Consider the following 19,573-nt stretch of genomic DNA (forward strand, 5'->3'; position numbering starts at 1 on the left):
TTGGAAAGTCAGGAAGGAGGGGGACAATCTAATATAATTAGAATAATGTTATAATCAGAGTTGGACAGTCTTATCTTAAATTAGTTTTATGAAATATTTAAAAAATTAAACCTACTGATCCCTCAAATAATGTAATTTTATTGGTATTTTTGTTCTTATTTTGAAATTCACCGGTAGTTGCTACATTTCCCACCCTCAGGTTATACTTGAGTCAATCTGTTTTCCCAGTTTTTTGTGGTAAAATTAGGTGCCTTGTCTTATATTTGGGTTGGCTTATACTCGAGTATATGTGTGTAGCTGCAATCACACATTTAAAACTAATGTTCCCTGCACTGAAAAAAATAAAAATAAAGTAGCGTTTTAGCTAAATCTCTATATCATGGTTTAGAATGGATTTGGAACAGCAAAAATATAGGTCTCTAAATTCAGGTTCTGTCCCAGATTAACTGTCCAAACTTATCTCCTGCTATGAACCATCACAAAGCTTAAGATCATCAGGAGAGGCCCTGCTCTCGATCCCAACACTCTCGCAAACGCGGTTGGTGGGGACGAGAGACAGGGCCTTGGCAGTGGCACCCCGTCTGTTGAACTCTCTCCCTAAGGATATCAGGTTGGCCACCTCCCTCCTGTCCTTTAGAAAACAACTGGGGCCAGGCGTTCGATTAGAGGCCAGCGGCAGTAGGAAAAGGAAATTTGGATTTTTGCGACATGGATTCGCCTGGCTCGGCTTGGTTTTACTGGCACGTTAATCTATTAATTTATTAAATTTTATTGATGATGTACAATGTTTTAAATTTATTTTATTGTAAGTTGTAGTTTTTATGGTATTTATGTTGTTAGCATCCTCTGATGCTCATGTGAGGCTGCACTGAGTCCCCCTTGTGGGATAGAAATATATGAAGTAAATAAATAAATTGTGAAAATTGTTACAAGTCTTTATGTCCCAATGTCTGTCTTGTAGATCTAGTTCTGGGAGACTGCTGCAATTAAACATGATTTTGAAACATTAAAATATTGTGTCTAGGTGAGGGTTAGTTTTAAATCTTGCTGAAGGAAATAGGACTAAATTATATAGAATTCAAATTTAAGCTCTACATAGACATCACCACTATGTTCATGGAAGTTACTTGAACTATTTATTACTTTAATTTATGGAAAATCCGTAGTTATTCCTTTAATACCCCACAGCTTTTACTCTATTGTTGGTATATAGGGAATCAATTTTATTAGTCTTTCTTTAATCTTAATGTTTAATGCTGATCTGACTTTAGAAGACCTAATGCTCACTGCAACTAGCAAAGGATTAGATTAATGTGCCTTGGTATTAACCTTTATCTTATGAATGTCCCTAAAACTTTTGTGTTTTCAGCCTCAATAGATACCTCAACTTGGGAATTCCCAGATGTTTGCAAGTATTATTTTGGATCTTTTGGACAATGGTCTAGTCTTTTATTTTCACTGGTGTCTCTTATTGGAGCCATGGTGGTTTACTGGGTGCTCATGTCCAATTTCCTTTTCAACACGGGAAAGTTTATTTATAGTAAGTGCATTTTTTTTCTTACCTCATCTCATGAATGCTTCTGTTAGAAATCATTTCACTGCTCATCCATTATACTCTCCAGAGCAAAACTGCCTGCTGTTTACCTTATTTATATTGTTCACGTGAGATGTATTTAGCTTGAGAGTTTCCACAGCTTCAGAGTTTAGTTTCAGTTCCTCTTTGAGGGAAAACCTTGGCTAACCCTAAGGTTTCAATAGCAGTTTGATAATAACTGATCCTTCCCTTGCTGATTTTGAAAGAAGCAAAATGCCGAATGTAAAGGAAGCAGTATTTTCTTGGCGTTAAACTGAAAACATTATTTAATTATGGATCTTTGGGCTATCAGTTCTCCATTCTCTGACAACTGGAATGGCTTTTGAAGACTAATTGAAAACTGCAGTTAATTCAGAATGCCGCTCATAGATTACTTACTAGGACTGGGTGAACTGATCCTATAACAACTTTTCAGCAGCCTATTCCATTTCTAGTCCCAAATTAAGGCATTGAAAAATGTTAAACTTTAAAACGCTTTAAGGTTTAGGATTAGCCAGTAGAGTTGTGCGCAGAATTCATTCCTGCCTTTTCTACCATTTCTTTTGTGTCTTCCATTTCTTCGGGAACACGAAATGGGAAGTCTCCTCCTCACACAAAAATCTCCTCGACATGAAAGCCTACTTTCGTCTGCAGCTGAACTTGCTTCCTGGCTTTGGAAAGAGAATATGTGTGTGGTGGGGCATGCGGGCAGGCCCGCTGCATGCCTATAGCTGAGCGCCACTTACTCTAGAGTAAGAGGTGCTTGACTGCAGGCACTGGCAGGCCCATGTGCTTTCCAGGCCTGCCTGCACACCATGCCACACACCCACTCTCTTTCCAAAGAGAGTGCGTGTGTGGTATGGCATACAGGCAGTGTCTACAGCTGAGCGCCTCTTATTCTAGAGTAGAAATAGCAGGTGCCAGATAAGAAGAACGGAAGTGCATGCTGGGAAGGGGAGCCAGTGGGGGGGGGGGTCCCCCCCCCCAAGGTCCGATTTTTGGACCCCAAACTGAAAACAAATATCTACTGATTTTGGAATACTCCCAAAAAACGGATTGGGGCCCCCAACAAAAGCTGGGACATGAAACGGGGCAAGGTTTGCCCTGAAAGCACAACCCTAATAGGCAGTACCTGCCCAACATCAATGGAATGCCTCCTATAATTGCCTCTTTCCTCTGAAGAGATGGAAAGAAAGTTGTCCTGTTAAGCCCTGCTGAGGAATGTAATACTCAGACATATTCAGTGCATATCCTTTGTCCATTCTGCACCAAGTAACCGCTTTGAGTCCCCCCAGGGGTGAGAAAGGCGGTATATAAATACTGTAAATAAATAAAGTAAAGCTTTTTCCAGATGCATTTTTAATTCTATTTATTATTTTATCTTGCTTTTACACTTTTGAGTCTTTGGTTTGTTAACTTACTTCATTTGTTTTATTCCTTTTATATTCTGTCTAGGATGTATAACTGAAGGGTAGCAATACACAAACATATGAATAAACCGGTAACACATTTTCTGCTTAGTAGGAGGACTCCTATAAAACACATACTCAGCACTGAGAAGTCTGTTAATCAAATAATAATATAATTAATTATTAAAGGAATGTTTACATTTCATCATGGTCATGACATTTTGATAAACTATTACATTGATCTAAATAATCTGGTGCGAGGGTAGTTTTTGCCCTAATGCTGGAAATATTTACTTGGGATAAATGCTCAACTGGGTTACAACAACTCCAAATAGGTGCAATGAGCTTTAAATACCTCTTAAGTGGCCCATGTTGCTCCCTTATTGCAGTAATGAGAGAGTTTTGTTACTATGTTCTTGTGGGTTTTTTCGGGCTATAGAGCCATGTTCTAGAGGCATTTCTCCTGACGTTTCGCCTGCATCTATGGCAAGCATCCTCAGAGGTTGAGAAGGTTGAGAGTTTTGTTAGTTTGCGGTATTTCTCCAGCAGATGGCAATGCAGTGCACATTAGAGGGAAAGAACAGCATAATTCCTGTAATCAAATAAGCATTTGGTCTTCTCTTTAGACCAGTGGTTCGCAACCTGTGGGGACCCACAAGTTGAGAACCACTGTTCTAGAGTGTTAATGAACTATGGCAAACTCAGTCCTGTGTCTTGTGGATAAGCTGGACCGAGCTCCATGATAGGAGTGGGAGCCCAGCAAACTAAAGCATGGCAAGTTGGGAATAGTCAATGCTGAACATGTTCCAGATTTGGGCTGTTGTGTAGAACAAAACTTTGAGGTTATTCTTTCTATTGTTTCTCTGGAAGGAGCAGCACTCCCAAATTGACATGGCCATGTATCCAAAGTATAATAAATGCAAAATAAAAAGACAGAGTGTTAAATGTTTATTATTTTAAGCTTACAACCCATTAAGGCTAGTTTGCTACTAGCTGATCTTTCCTTCCCTGGTTTTGGAAGACACAAATATTTCAACAAAGAGAAAGCAATAGCTGCTTGTAGTCACAACAGTTGCACTGATAACTGAGACAAAACCATCTCTGTTTAAATTTTGGTTGAAAATGAAGTATTTTAAAACACAGTCTAACCTCATTTATCTATAGTCTGGCAACTTCCATGATAGGCTTCTTTAATGGGCCATTCCTCAACTTCCTTTAAAGATTCTTGGAAAAATGCAGTTACTCCAGAATATGGTTTTTAGATAGCTAACTAGATAGGCATAAATGAAGAAATATTGTGTATAGTAAAGGCAGCATAAAACCTGACATCAGGTAGCGGCTTCTACGTGTCACCCTCAATATATGTTGTTAGCCTTGGATCATGTATTGGGAGAAAAGTGGCCAATATACCTAACTTAAAAAGCAAAGAATTGTTTCAAAAGGTACTTTTGGAGAGGTGAGCTGCCAGGATCTGGTGTTCCTAATACATTTTTGTCGTTTCTTTCAGATTATGTTCATGATATTAACATAACAGATATTGTTCCTGGAACAAATGGGAGCAATCGAGGTAAGCATTCTGGTTTTTCATCATCCAAATGTTCTCACACTGTACAATGTACTTGGGACCAGAAGTATTTTCAATTTTGGATTTATTTCAGATTTTGAAATATCATTACAATATTTGCATATACATACACCATGAGAACCCAAGTCTAAAGGTGACATTCATTTTTGTTTTATATATGCAATATACAAATAACCTCAAGGTAATTTTACACAATATATTTAATTATTTTATTCACGAAACAAAATTTGTATACATTGAACCATCAGGAAACAAAGGGGTCACAGTCTTATCCACCTATGTGGACAATTCTGGGTTTTGGAATAATTCAGATTTGGGAATTCCAGGATCAAAAGAAATGGGACACAAAAATATGGTATACATATTTACTGGACTACCTCCTCCAGAACTACATTAGTGAAAGGAAAAGTTACTATAGGATGGACCAAATCGGAAAGCCATGGGAGGCAAAATGGAAAGGCTTAATTTACAGAATAAAGGGGAGAGACAAATATAAGGGATTAAATAAGATTATCCTCATGATCGAACAGTCAGCCGTAATCAGTAGAGCAAAATTTGTAAACTGTTCCTGGGGAGGGAGGGAGAAAGAGGAGAAATGATATAAACATGTGTTATTAAGGGGAAAATGTTTTGAATGTTTGTATAATTTTGTGTAACACCATTCACAATAATTTTGAAAATAAATGAGGCAAAAAAACCCAACAAAAATGGGGAATTCCAGATAAGGCATGCTCAGACTGCGTTGTTTTCTTCGGTAATTATAATATCGCTGAGTTGATGCTATGCCATTTTTAAGAATGTGATTTTTTTAAAGTTTATAAAGACATAACTCGATAAAAAGGATAAGGTATCTCTGAGACCAATTAAAGAAGCAGAAAAATCCAGATAAATTGTCTCCAGAGAAATCATATTTCTAGCACTCAGCAACAATAGCCTTTATTACAGTGTCACATTGTGTGTGCGCGTGTGTGTGTATATATAAGCCCAATTGTTATCCTAAAAGTTGGAAATACAAAATATAATTTGCTAAATATATTAGATATTACACAATCACATGGTATTAAAAACAGAATTCAGTAGTTGTTTTTGCACAGAAAGATGTGGTGAAAAGAAAAATTATCACAAAAGACATGGCTCAGTATTTAAGAATCATATTGAAAGCCGTTTTGATTTTGACTAATGGCTTACTCTTACATATGTTAAATATAAACTTAATTAATGCCAGTTTGCATCAGGTTTCATGGGGGGAATCAACTATTTGTCTGCAATCTTCCATTCTCTGCACAGAAGAATCCCGTGTACATTTCAGAAGTACTGTTGATTTTCTCTCAAACACTACTGGTATACAGACAATGGAGAACAAACAGACTGGCAAAAATAATCCTGATGACTCAGTCGCGTTCATTAGCTTTTCAGAAACATGACCACATGCTCCATGAAGCTCTGTGTTTAAGGGCATTGTGGATGGCCTGGAACAATGCCAGTATGGGATGAAAGAAAATTCAGAAGAAAGTTCCACAGAATTACATAGTTAGATCACAGATTGTGCATAAAACATGCTTGTTTATGGCTGACAGCTGCTTGCATCTGACCTCCAAACTGGTAACTTTGTACTATGGATGGTGAGCTGTGGCTAACACTGCTTTAGAAAAAATATTAATTTGCAATATTTCCGTTTTGCCCACATCATAACATATCAGGGTTGCTTCCAGTAAAATCCTTTAGTACAATGTCTAGTGTAAGACAGTGGTTCCCAAACTTTGGCTCTCCAGCTGTTTTGGACTTTAGCTCCCAGAATTTTGGGTTGGTGACTGGGGCTTCATATTGTCTTCTGATTCAAGGAATAAACCAATCCTCCCTCTGAAATATAGCCTACAGCAGGTAGGCTCTTTTCTCAGACCCTCCTCTCTCTCATTCTCCTATCCTTCCTTCTCTCTTTCCTCTCTCCCTCCCTCCCTCCCTCCCTTCCCTCCCTCCCTCCCTTCCCTCCCTCCTTCCCTTCCACCCTTTTGTCCTTCCTTCCCTCTTTCCTCCCTCCCTCCCCCTCTCTCTTTCCCCTCCCTCCCTTCCCTTTTGTCTTTCCTTCCTTCTCCCTCCCTTCACTCCCTCCATTTCCTTTCACCCTTCCATCCTTCCCTCCCTTCTCTTTTTCCTTCCTCCTTTCCTCCTAGGGGATGTTTACCTGGGAGAAGAGACAACTGAGAGGGAACATGAGAACCATGTTTCAAGATTTAAAAGGATGTCCCATTGAGGAGGAGGGTGAAAACTGACTTTCTACTGCTCTAGAGACCAGGGCACAAGGGAGTAATGGGTTCAAATAGCAGGGACTAAAAAGATTAGAAAGAGCTTCCTAGAGAATGGCTTAGGCTGCCTGGAAGTGTGGTGGAGTCTCCTTCTCTGGAGGCTTTTCTGCAGAGGCTTCTATCGGGAGTGCTTTGATTGTTTCTTCTTGCATGGCAGGGGGTTGGACTGGATGACCCTTGAGGGTCCCTTTCAGCTGTAGGATTCTATATCAGGAGTAGGCAATATAGGGTCTCATGGATTCACTTTTATTTATTTTATATTTATTTACAGTATTTATATTCTGCCCTTCTCATCCCACAGGGGACTCAGGGCAGATTACAATATACATATACATGGCAAACATTCAATGCCATAGACACACAACATATATAGACAGACACTCAGAGGCTATTTAACATTCCAGCTTCTGGCCACTAGGAGAGCTGTCGCTTCACCATCCGTTTGTGACACTGATGAAGTACTTTCCTTATTCTTTGCATACTTCCTGGAGATTTTTATGGCCTCGTAAATCAGTTAAATTAGCCTCCCCACGTAAGTGGTATCTAAATTTCCTACTTGACAGATGCAACTGTCTTTCGGGCTGCAAAGGTCAACAACAAGCTACACAATTTTTGGTCGAGAGGTCACTCCGACCCGGGCTGGCTTCGAACTCATGACCTTTCGGTCAGTAGTGATCTTAATGCAGCTGACTCCCAGCCAGCTGTGCCACAGTCCTGTTGCTTTTTCTCTCCCATCCACCATCTCATCCTGACCAAGACCAACCCTTTTGAAATCCAAACGTTTCCTGTCTTTCCTTGACTTTCTGCCTCCGAAAGAGAAGAGAAAGGGAGGGGGGGTGTGGTTGTATGCGGGGGGATTTAGGGAAAAGCCCCTTCCTCCTGGCCTGCCCACCCCAATCCAGCCTGCCATGCAGCTCGCAAGTTAGAAAGTTTGCCCATGCCTGGCCTACAGCATCTGGTCTTTGTTAGTGATCTCCCATCCAATTACTAACCAGAGGTGACACTGCTTAGTTTCCAAGATCAGGTGGGATCTGATGCTTTTAGGGTATTTAGGGGCTAGAGACAAAAGAACTCCCCTAATACAAATTTTATGATTCGATAAGAAAAACAAAATGCAAAGATACAGAATGGGGGACAATGCCTGGCTCGAGAGCAGTACGTGTGAAAAAGATCTTGGAGTCCTCGTGGACAACAAGTTAAACATGAGCCAACAATGTGATGTGGTGGCAAAAAAAAGCCAATGGGATTTTGGCCTGCATCAATAGGAGCATAGTGTCTAAATCTAGGGAAGTCATGCTACCCATGCTCTATTCTGCCTTGGTTAGACCACACCTGGAATATTGTGTCCAATTCTGGGCACCACAATTCAAGAGACATATTGACAAGCTGGAATGTGTCCAGAGGAGGGTGACTAAAATGATCAAGGGTCTGGAGAACAAGCCCTATGAGGAGCGGCTTAAAGAGCTGGGCATGTTTAGCCTGGAGAAGAGAAGGCTGAGAGGAGATATGATAGCCATGTATAAATATGTGAGAGGAAGTCACGGAGGAGGGAGCAAGCTTGTTTTCTGCTTCCCTGGAGACTAGGACGCGGAACAATGGCTTCAAACTACAAGAAAGGAGATTCCATCTGAACATGAGGAAGAACTTCCTGACTGTGAGAACCGTTCAGCAGTGGAACTCTCTGCCCCAGAGTGTGGGGGAAGCTCCTTCTTTGGAAGCTTTTAAGCAGAGGCTGGATGGCAGGGGGTTTGACTGGATGGCTCATGAGGTCTCTTCCAACTCTTTGATTCTATGATTCTATGAGAGTAGCATGTGACTACTATAACCATGTGTGTATGTTCATTATGTGAATCCAACTCTGTTAGTAAATATGAGCTAGTACTGCCTTCTAATTAGGAACTGGCTTACTCATTGCAGACAAGTGGGCAGCCTCTTGTCTCCAGGCAATGAGATACAAAGCCTCCAAACAAGACGCTGAACACATCCAGAAATTGTGCGACTAGATGCCTTCATAACAGTGACACACTTTTAAAAAAGGAGACAGCCCTTTTGCTGCTGTCTTGCTTCTCTCTCCGTGAAAGGCAGGAAAAGAACAAGCATGCAGAACAAAACGTTCAACTGTGTTTCCTAGATGATAATTCTTTTGTGTTGCTCTGTCTGTTGCCTTGGCAGGGGCAAGGAGAATACTCACACAGTGGGTGGTGATGTGGTGTGCGTTGGAGGCAAGGATGGTGATAAGTAGGGGAATGATTGTTGCCTTACAATACTTTTCTGTGCGAGTGACCTTCTTTGTAAATTGAAACCGTTCAGAAAACTGCCAAGACATTAAAAAACATGAAGCTAGAACCCACACCATTCCAACCCCTAAGTCATCTTGTTGCTTCAGCCACAGTCGAGCTCTTAGTAATCTCAATGTATGCCCTGATTTTGAACACACAGTCAGAAATATTAAAAATTAACTGGGTATTTTTTATTACAAAAGTGTGAATCAAGCACTAAAAGAGTTAGTAGGCCAAAGCCTGTTAGAGTCAGTGGGCCAAAATTACTGTTATCCTGAGGAGAGTGAGTAGGCTGAAGCCTCTTAGTGGGCCACAGGTACTGTCGTCCTAAGGAGTGTGAGATAAACCTCTGTGTGAGAGAGGTCTCGTGTGAGAAAACTCCAGTATGAAGGCTGCTGTGTGTAAAGCTACTGATTACTTGTGTTATGGAAACCTAGTTCTTGTAAATAGTGCAACCATGTGTTATGAACCCAAGAGATTCCTGTTCTTTTGTGCAGAGTGTTCAAGGAATAGCAAGGCAGTTTAGACTAATGAGACACTTTAGGGACCAAATTTGGTTTTAACACTATTCATGTAACATTTATTGAAATACAATCACCACAGAATCATCACCGGTGGCGCAGTGGGTTAAACCCCTGTGCCGACAGGTCGCAGGTTTGAATCCGGGGAAAGGCGGATGAGCTCCCTCTATCAGCTCCAGCTCCTCATGCGGGGACATGAGAGAAGCCTCCCACAAGGATGATAAAAACATCAAATCATCCGGGCGTCCCCTGGGCAACGTCTATGCAGACGGCCAATTCTCTCACACCAGAAGCGACTTGCAGTTTCTCAAGTCGCTCCTGACATGACCAAAAAAAACCCCTCACAGAATCATATGAAGATTATTTTACAAGAAAAGCCTCCCATGGAAGAGATAACATTGGTCTGTGTGTTATTTTTTATCAATTTGGGCTACTGGTGCTGGGTCACGCTGCTGCTGCTAAGTTACTCTGCTATACATTTATGAGGAGGGTCTTTTGTTAAGAAGCCAACTCAATCCTTATTTCTTGCTGGAACTAAATCCCCCTTTTTTGTTTCCCTTTTTCCCCATTTTTACAGTAATATGTCCAAATGATGCTGGCCAGGAAATTCCAGGAAACAGAACTTCTCTCCTTCTTTCTACCGGTGATGCAGGATTTGAGGAATTTGAAGAGTGGTGGAGCAAATCGAAAACAGTCCCATTTTACCTGATTATCATTCTTCTATTATTGAATTTTAAGTCTCCATCTTTCTTTGCCAAATTTAACATCTTAGGTATGAAACAGTGTTCCTGGAGACTATATGTGTAATGTGTTTCGAAAAGTGTATAGCCCTTTTTTGAAATGTTTTTCCCTTGGAAATCTTGTCTTAACTTTTTCATTACTATACAGATCCTTTTTAATATTTCAATTAAACTGGGGGAGGATGAGCAGAGGACAAATTATGTATTGCATAAAAGGTCTCCACTAGATGATCTAATAACTTTCATGAAGTTTCAAAGCTTATCAATGTGGGAGTTGGGACATTTTGTCTAGGGATTCTTGGAACTGTAGTAAAAAATGTTTTTTTTCAAGGTCTTCAGTTTTCTCTCTATGAAGTATCCTGTCAAATGATTGTTGTAGAAAAAACTGCAGAACAATCAAGATAGTGCTCACATAATTTTCTCAGCTGCTTTGTCCACCATCTTGGGTTTCTTCTCTCTCTCTTTTTTTTTTTGTTCCTGATCATTTATAATATAAAGCAGGAATGGAGAATGTTTGTGCCCTTCCAGATGTTGTTGGAATCTAGCTGCTCTCGTCTCTTCAGAGTTGACTATCAAATAACATCTGGAAGGCTCAATATTCCAACTCTGTGCTTGTCCCTTTATAAGCTACCCCGAGTCCATTCAGGGAGATGGAGTATAAAAATAAAGTTATGATTATTATTAAGTCCTGGATAAAAGGTAACTTCATAGCAAGAGCAGTTATTTCCATATTTGATATACACGTGGAAAAGAAAAAGCATTAAAAAGTAGAAGAAAGAAGAGGGAATGGAAAAACTGATAAATACTTATCTGGTTTGCTGTGAGTTTTCCAGACTATATAGAATCATAGAATCAAAGAGTTGGAAGAGACCTCATGGGCCATCCAGTCCAGCCCCCTGCCAAGACGCAGGAATATTGCATTCAAATCACCCCTGACAGATGGCCATCCAGCTTCTGTTTAAAAGCTTCCAAAGAAGGAGCCTCCACCACACTCCGGGGCAGAGAGTTCCACTGCTGAACGGCTCTCACAGTCAGGAAGTTCTTCCTAATGTTCAGATGGAATCTCCTCTCTTGTAGTTTGAAGCCATTGTTCCGCGTCCTAGTCTCCAAGGAAGCAGAAAACAAGCTTGCTCCCTCCTCCCTGTGGCTTCCTCTCACATATTTATACATGGCTATCATATCTCCTCTCAGCCTTCTCTTCTTCAGGCTAAACATGCCCAGTTCCCCAAGCCGCTCCTCATAGGGCTTGTTCTCCAGACCCTTGATCATTTTAGTCGCCCTCCTCTGGACACATTCCAGCTTGTCAATATCTCTCTTGAACTGTGGTGCCCAGAATTGGACACAATATTCCAGATGTGGTCTAACTAAAGCAGAATAGAGGGGTAGCATTACTTCCTTAGATCTAGACACTATGCTCCTATTGATGCAGGCCAAAATCCCATTGGCTTTTTTTGCCGCCACATCACATTGTTGGCTCATGTTTAACTTGTTGTCCACGAGGACTCCAAGATCTTTTTCACACGTACTGCTCTCGAGCCAGGCGTCCCCCATTCTGTATCTTTGCATTTCATTTTTTCTGCCAAAGTGGAGTATCTTGCATTTGTCACCGTTGAACTTCATTTTGTTAGTTTTGGCCCATCTCTCTAATCTGTCAAGATCGTTTTGAATTCTGCTCCTGTCCTCTGGACTATTGGCTATCCCTCCCAATTTGGTGTCGTCTGCAAACTTGATGATCATGCCTTCTAGCCCTTCATCTAAGTCATTAATAAAGATGTTGAACAGGACCGGGCCCAGGACGGAACCCTGCGGCACTCCACTTGTCACTTCTTTCCAAGATGAAGAGGAAGCATTAGTGAGCACTCTCTGTGTTCGTCCACTTAACCAATTACAGATCCACCTCACCGTAGTTTTGCCTAGCCCACATTGGACTAGTTTCCTTGCCAGAAGGTCATGGGGGACCTTGTCGAAGGCCTTACTGAAATCCAGGTACGCTACATCCACGGCATTCCCCGCATCTACCCAGCTTGTAGCTCTATCGAAGAAAGAGATCAGATTAGTCTGGCATGACTTGTTTTTGATAAATCCATGTTGACTATTAGCGATGACTGCATTTGTTTCTAAGTGTTTGCAGACCGCTTCCTTAACAATCTTTTCCAAAATCTTGCCCGGTATCGACGTGAGGCTGACTGGACGGTAGTTGTTTGGGTCATCCTTTTTTCCCTTCTTGAAGATTGGAACCACATTGGCCCTCCTCCAATCTGCTGGAACTTCTCCCATTCTCCAAGAACTCTCAAAGATGGTTGCCAATGGTTCCGAAATGACTTCCGCTAGTTCCTTCAATACTCTGGGGTGTAGTTGATCTGGCCCTGGGGACTTGAACTCATTAAGAGCGGCCAGGTATTCCTGGACGACTTCTTTCCCAATTTGGGGTTGGATGTCCTCCAATCCCTCATCCACTCCATCTTGCTGAGGTTGAAGACTCTCTTTTTGTGAGAAGACCGAGGCAAAGAAGGCATTAAGTAGTTCTGCCTTTTCCCTATCCCCTGTCAGCATTGCCCCATCTTCTCCGCGAAGAGGTCCTATCGCCTCCTTGTTTTTCCTTTTTCTACTGACATAAGAATAGAACATGGCCATGTTCTGGAATCATTCTCTCCTGAGATTTCACTCACATCTATGGCAGATATCTTCAGAGGTTGAGGGGGTCCTTCAACTTCTGAGGATGCCTGCCATAGATGTGGGCAAAACATCAGGAGAGAATGTATCTGGAACATGGCAATACAGCCCAGAAAACTCACAGCAACCCAGCATTTCAGGCAATGAAAGCCTTCGACAATACAATACTTATCTGCTTTCTCCAAGCTTGCAACAGCCACAGTATAGGTCACCTAGGAACCATAGAACAATTTCATTCTTCCTTATTATTTTATAAGTTTACTAGAGTAATGTTGCATTTTCCTTCTCTCTTTATTTTCAGGTACTGTTTCAGTCGTTTACCTCGTCATCCTTGTTACTGTAAAGGCGGCACACTTGGGATTTCATTTAGAATTTGACTGGTCTCAAACAAGTGAATATTTTGTGCCAGGTAAAACTTTATTTTATTAAGAGAGCAATCTTTCTAGAATGTTGTCTTTTTTGTTTTGTTATTTAATCAGACACTGGAACGGAATCTTAGTCTCTCCAGGATATTTTCCCTCCAAGGCAGGAGAAGTTGGAATTCCTCACATTTCCAACTTTTCTTTCTCTGGGAATCTTTCAGTTATCGTTTCATTCCCTAATGCCAATACTGGAAAAGGGGCATACTGGAGGCTGGAGGAGGAATGCTCTGGTTCTCTAATATACAAAACCTTTCCAGCCCCTTGTTGTCTTATCCTACAACTTAGAAAAAGTGTAGACATTACATTTTAATATCATCCTTCCCCAATTTCTTGACTGAAGGAAAAGTATCTGTTTTGAAAGAGGAAAAAGAGGAAAGAATAGCAAGCACAGCATCTTCTCTCCCTCAATCCTGCCCACAGGAGCATGGAAAGACTTGGGAAATGCTTGGGGCATTTCAGCCTAGTCAAAGGATTGCTCTGTTAGTGAGAAGCTTTGAAAGTGTCCTTCTGTTCTTTTGTCCTTTCTCTTTCTGTTCTCAGGCTACTCATTCAGGGATTTTGTTTTCAAAGCAATATGTAGACTGTCACTGCAGTGTTGGCAACTATCAATGACAAGGGAGTCATTTCAACCCTGAAACAGAACTCTTAAGCAGCTTGTGTAATCACTTTCATTAGAAGGAACCTTTTTAAAAAGATGCACATTCAGACATGAAGGATCTTTATGTATAAGGCTAACCTGCTATGCAAATGTATTTTGAATTAGGATTATTCATGCTTCCAATTCCGGGTTTACTAATTGAGCCTAAAGGTGGATAAAAGGGTAGTTATGGGATTAAATGGAAGTTACCTTTACTCCAAACTTTACACCATAGACTCAATTGACCTACCAGGGTCATGGTGTCATGATGCCAGGGCTCTGCCAGTACACAGGCAGAGGTGAACCAAAACAATCACCCAGCTTGTGTCAGACTGTTTCATTAAAGCAGCACTTACTGTCTGACTGTTTTCATTGTCCAAATATAAAACATAAAGATAGCACTCAGCCACAAAGTATAAAACAAAACTGGTAGCAAACGCCAATGCAGGTTCAGGAGAACACTGTAATCAAAAGGTTCAGTCCAGTAGTCAAACACTGAGAGTTCAATGATTAAAGTCCAAGGATCAAGAGTCTATACCGTTGTCAATAGCCAGTCCAGAGGTTCAGGGTTCCAAGAGTTCAGGAGACAGGTCAGGATACCGAAAATCCACAAACCTGGGGGGAAAACCAGCGGCATCCATAGCCAAATAGGATAAACACTTTTCTACTGAAGATCAGACTCCAGGCTAGCTCCTTATATCCAGTTAATCCCAGCTGCATCCTGTCTCTTGCATGTCTCCACCTTTAATTGCTTTTGCCTGTAAATTCTTACTTACAGATTACTCTGCCCTTCCATCACCAACAGCTAGGCCTAACACCACCAACTGTGGAACATGATACATGACACATAACTATGCTGGTCTGGAGGGGACTATGTGCCCCTGAACATGAACCAGTGAGAGTTGCCTGATGCTGGCAAGTAAGAAGGGCTACTTGTCTAGTAACAGTGGTAGCAAACTGGATGGCAAGATGGTGGTAATGGGTTTGTGGGGCCCTGGGTGAGACAACCTGTTGAGGATCCCTTTCTTTGTTGTTGAGCTTGTCTAAGTCCATTGACAGTGTTGATTGATGGATCTGTTAGATCTCTTAATGTTCAGAATGCTCTGTTGGGCACCAGGTATTCTGAAAATGCTGGCCATTCTAGGTCGGTGGCTTTAAACTTCAGAAAAGTAACTTTTCAAAATGCAGTCTAGATCAAACAGTTTGGAATGCAGCATCAGGGGAAAAACATTAAAAGGCACTAGGAAAGGCGGCAGCATAGGGTTCTGTGAATGGCGCAGGGCCATGGCAGCTCCACAAAGAGGTGAAACGTTGACTGTAGAGAAGAGCTTCTAACTGCCCTGTGAGAAAAGAGGGGGAATCTTTGCTTGCTTGCATGTCCTGACCTTTTTCCTCTCATGCCACCCCATCTATGCACATGCTTCAGTTCTCTAGCTAAATTCAGAAAAGTAATTTTTCAAAATGCAGTCTAAATCAAATAGTTTGGAATGCAGCATTAGGGGAAAAACATTAAACGACACTAGGAAAGGCAGCAGCTTAGGGTTCTTCGAACGGCACAGGGCCATGGCAGCTCCACAAAGAAGTGAAATGTTGACTGTGGAGAAGCGCTTCTAACTGCCCTGCGAGAAAAGAGGGGGAATCTTTGCTTCCTGACCTTTGTCCTCCCATGCCACTCCATCCATGCACATTCTTCAGTGCTTTAGCTAAATTCAAATACTAAAGGAGACGGAAAGTAGGATATGAGGCATATGTCCCACAAGATATGCTCTGGGGTCCACCCAATCTCTGTTTATTTGGTCTGCTGGCCAAGACAGAAGCGGCTTCAGCAGTTCCCTGATGGCTATAGAGCAGGCTGCAGCTGTTGAGGGAAAGAAACATTATCCCACAAATACATCATTCTAACTTTCATAATTGGAAAAATGCTTAACACTTTTACTTGTGTGGTCAGGAAGAAAAAAAGAACACTTAACATTTATTAGAGAGGGTTTTTTTTCCAACAGGGACTGTATTAATGCAGATAAAATTTGTCAAAGGAACCAGATTGCATGTTATCTGTGTTGCTTAGTTCATGGGGCCATTTATCGTTATACCAACACATCAGTTTCCTCATTGTGGTTTCAGTGACATGGAGGCAATGTTAAAATTCTCAAGAGTTCCATGTTACATACTTTGGGTCACCATCTTCACTAGGCTGTAAGCTTACAAGAACTGTTGTAAGACAGTAGCTTTTTTTTAAAAAAAATTCTCAGTTCAGACTAGTGAATGATCATGACAGCCCATACAATCTCAGCCTTGCATATTAAAACTGTTGGCAAAACCTACAGCATATTATTAAAGAACACAGAAATGCTGGACCACTCCAACAATCACCATGTCAGACTACACAGAGAAGCCATTGAAATCCACAAACATGTGGACAATTTCAACAGAAAGGAGGAAACCATGAAATTGAACAGGACAGTAAACAGGACAGTAAACAAAGAACAACACTCAGAACACAGGGGAATTCCAGTCAAGAAACAATCAGAGCTAGCTAATACCTACCAACAAAAGATTCCCCCAGGCAGGAAGCAACCAGGCTTTGAAGATGTAAGGCCATTCAATGCTAATCAAGGTGGCCATTTGCAACATTCACACTTGCCTCGAACAGACAAGGGTTCTTTCTCCCACTCTGGACATTCCACAGATATATAAACCCCATTTGTCTTAATTTCCAACAGACCTCACAACCTCTAAGGATGTCTGCCATAGATGCGGGTGAAATGTCAGGAAAGATTGCTTCTGGAACATGGCCATGTGGCCCGGAAAACTCACAGCAACCCAAATGTACAGTCTGTTTGTAATATGACCTATAGTAGGAGGATTTGATCTACAGAGGCACAGGGAACACTCGGCTCTCCAGATATTTATTTATTATTTACATTTATTTATTATATACATTTATACCCCACCCTTCTCACCCCTGAGGGCGGCCTCACAACAAGCACCTTATGATGCTATCGCCATCATAAACAATCAACAAATACATTAAAAAATTCATTAAAACAATAGATTAAACACGCCAGTTAAAGCCAAAATATATCATTTAATTGTATCTTCTACTGCTGGAATATGACACCATTGGCCTGCCATAGACGTGGGCAAAACGTCAGGCGAGAATGCTTCTGGAACATGGCCATACAACCCGGGAAACTAAAGTTAATGGAAGTTGCAGACTAACAACAACTGATGGGTTATGTGTTTCTCATACATGATCATAGTGTGTGAAATTCCCATATTTTCTGGTTGTTGCCCACTGTAGATGGAATTATGGGAGTTATAATTTAGCACATCTGGAAGGTACTAGGTTGGGAAAGCTGGAATCACCAGTAAGAAGGTAATTTGAAAGCTGTACTTGGAGATTTTGAAGTTCTGACATGTTGCATTTTCCATGAAATGACCTTTGAAATGATAAAGAAAAACAGAGAACAGTAAAAGTGACCCTGGATTTTAGTCCCACATGCAATGACGTTTACATTATTTCTATAAAGTTGGCAAAGCCCAGTATAGTTTTTTATTCTTCTTTTGGAGATTTTATAGTCTCTTGATGAATTTCATAAACTTAAGGTTATTTTGATTAAACAGGAAAAAAAGCATTGCTGTTTACTGTAACCTAAAGCACATGTCATTCTGAGGAATTTGTTAGGCGCTCACACCAAGATTCAAGACTTGTAGTTCATAAAACATTTCCTCTGTTCTCTTAACCACTATATTAGTGTAAATAACAGTGCTAAAAAGGTTTCCTTGTCAATTATTGATTTTATGGTAAACATTTTGCTTCCAAATGATGAAGCGGTGTGTTATTTTAACTTTGGTTGGGTAGCAGGGGATGTTGCAAACTTTGGGGTTATCCATTTTTTTTGAGAGCCTTAACGGACATGCATTCTTCTTTATTGCTCTTGGGAAAGATCCAAACAGAAAGGCTTTCTTGAAAATGGAGTGAACACTCTAGCAAATTACTGGCCCAGGCCATAGTCTGCTGGCACCTTAGCCGTATCAGTATGTGCAGCAAGTATATTCTTATGTGACAGCGTGCCAATGTAATGTTTACACGGGCAATCATTTCACATGTTGCTGTCCATTACATCCATTCTCTGTGCTTCTTTGGCTTGACCTAACTCGCCAGGCGGAGCTGTTCCACAACAGGCCTCCACATGGCCTTCGTCAGAAACACTGCGCAGATTTTTACTGTTTACTGGCACACTTAATCTGCCAATGTTTATAGTCTGCACGGTTATCCAAACAGAGCAGAGGAAAAAGAGGGTGGTAGAGAATTAGGCGGCTTTGATGAATTGTTTGTGAATTTGAACAGATGTCGTCCAACGGCATCTGGGTGAATCCAGATTTTAACTTTAATCAGACCAGACCCAAATGCTAAAAGTTCAGCTCTGGGCTCTGGGTAGGCAATGCATTTGCCATCTTAAATTCAGATGTATTGAAGGACTCAGGTGAGCACACATGTCTTGATCAGTACACCATAATAATAATAATTATCATCATCATCATCATCATCATCATCATCATCAGCGGATGACCCAAAATGCAGACTGTGCAAGGAAGCTGATAAAACCATTGATCATATTTATTTATTTATTTATTTGATGCACTTATTAACCGCCATTCTCAGCCCATAAGGGCGACTCATGGCGGTGTACAGTACACATAAAAGACAATTACAAAAAAGCCAGTTTCAACAACATATAAACTATACAACAATTACAGACTACACTAAAAATCCGCTTCGTCTCTTAGTGGAATCATAGCCAGTCTCATATTCCTTGTTCCATTCCAGTTCTCATTACCGTATTGTTTAGCACTTAATTAAATGCCCTCTCGAACAGCCATGTCTTAAGGCTTTTTCGAAAGGACATGAGGGAAGGCGCCTGTCTGATGTGTGCAGGGAGAGTGTTCCACAGCCGGGGGGCCACCACCGAGAAGGCCCTCTCCCTCGTCCCCGCCAGCCGTGCCTGTGAGGCAGGCGGGATCGAGAGAAGGGCCTCCCCAGACGATCTCAAGGTCCTCGTGGGCTCGTAGGCCAAGATGCGGTCGGAAAGGTATTTTGGGCCGGAACCGTTTAGGGCTTTGTAGGCCAGAACCAGCACCTTGAATTGGGTCCGGTAGCAAATCCTCAGCTGTTGCAAGAAAATCGCACAGACGGACTACAAACAAAGACACAACTCTGTGACCCAGATGATTCACTGGAACTTATGTCACAAGTACTACCTGCCAGCAGTAAAGAATTAGTGGGATCATAAACCTGCCATGGTCGTGGAAAATGAACATGCAAAAATACTGAGGGACTTTCGAATACTTATCTGGCAGGGGAGACACCATGATCACAATACACCAGACATCACAATTGTGGAAAAGAAAAAAGTCTGGATTATTGATG

General features: G+C 41.3%; 1 protein-coding gene across 1 annotated transcript in view; it reads left to right on the plus strand.

The window, feature by feature from the left end:
* The window catches only part of SLC38A9 (solute carrier family 38 member 9), a 67,189-nt gene that overhangs the window by 15,484 nt on the left and 32,132 nt on the right, over positions 1–19,573 (plus strand). Inside the window, exons 8-11 of the mRNA XM_060761496.2 lie at positions 1,370–1,540; positions 4,490–4,549; positions 10,248–10,442; positions 13,385–13,492. Of these exons, the coding sequence (XP_060617479.2) occupies positions 1,370–1,540; positions 4,490–4,549; positions 10,248–10,442; positions 13,385–13,492 (534 nt within the window). The remainder of the gene's footprint in view (positions 1–1,369; positions 1,541–4,489; positions 4,550–10,247; positions 10,443–13,384; positions 13,493–19,573) is intronic.

This window comes from Anolis sagrei, chromosome 2 (assembly GCF_037176765.1).
Source record: "Anolis sagrei isolate rAnoSag1 chromosome 2, rAnoSag1.mat, whole genome shotgun sequence".
NCBI lineage: Eukaryota > Metazoa > Chordata > Lepidosauria > Squamata > Dactyloidae > Anolis > Anolis sagrei.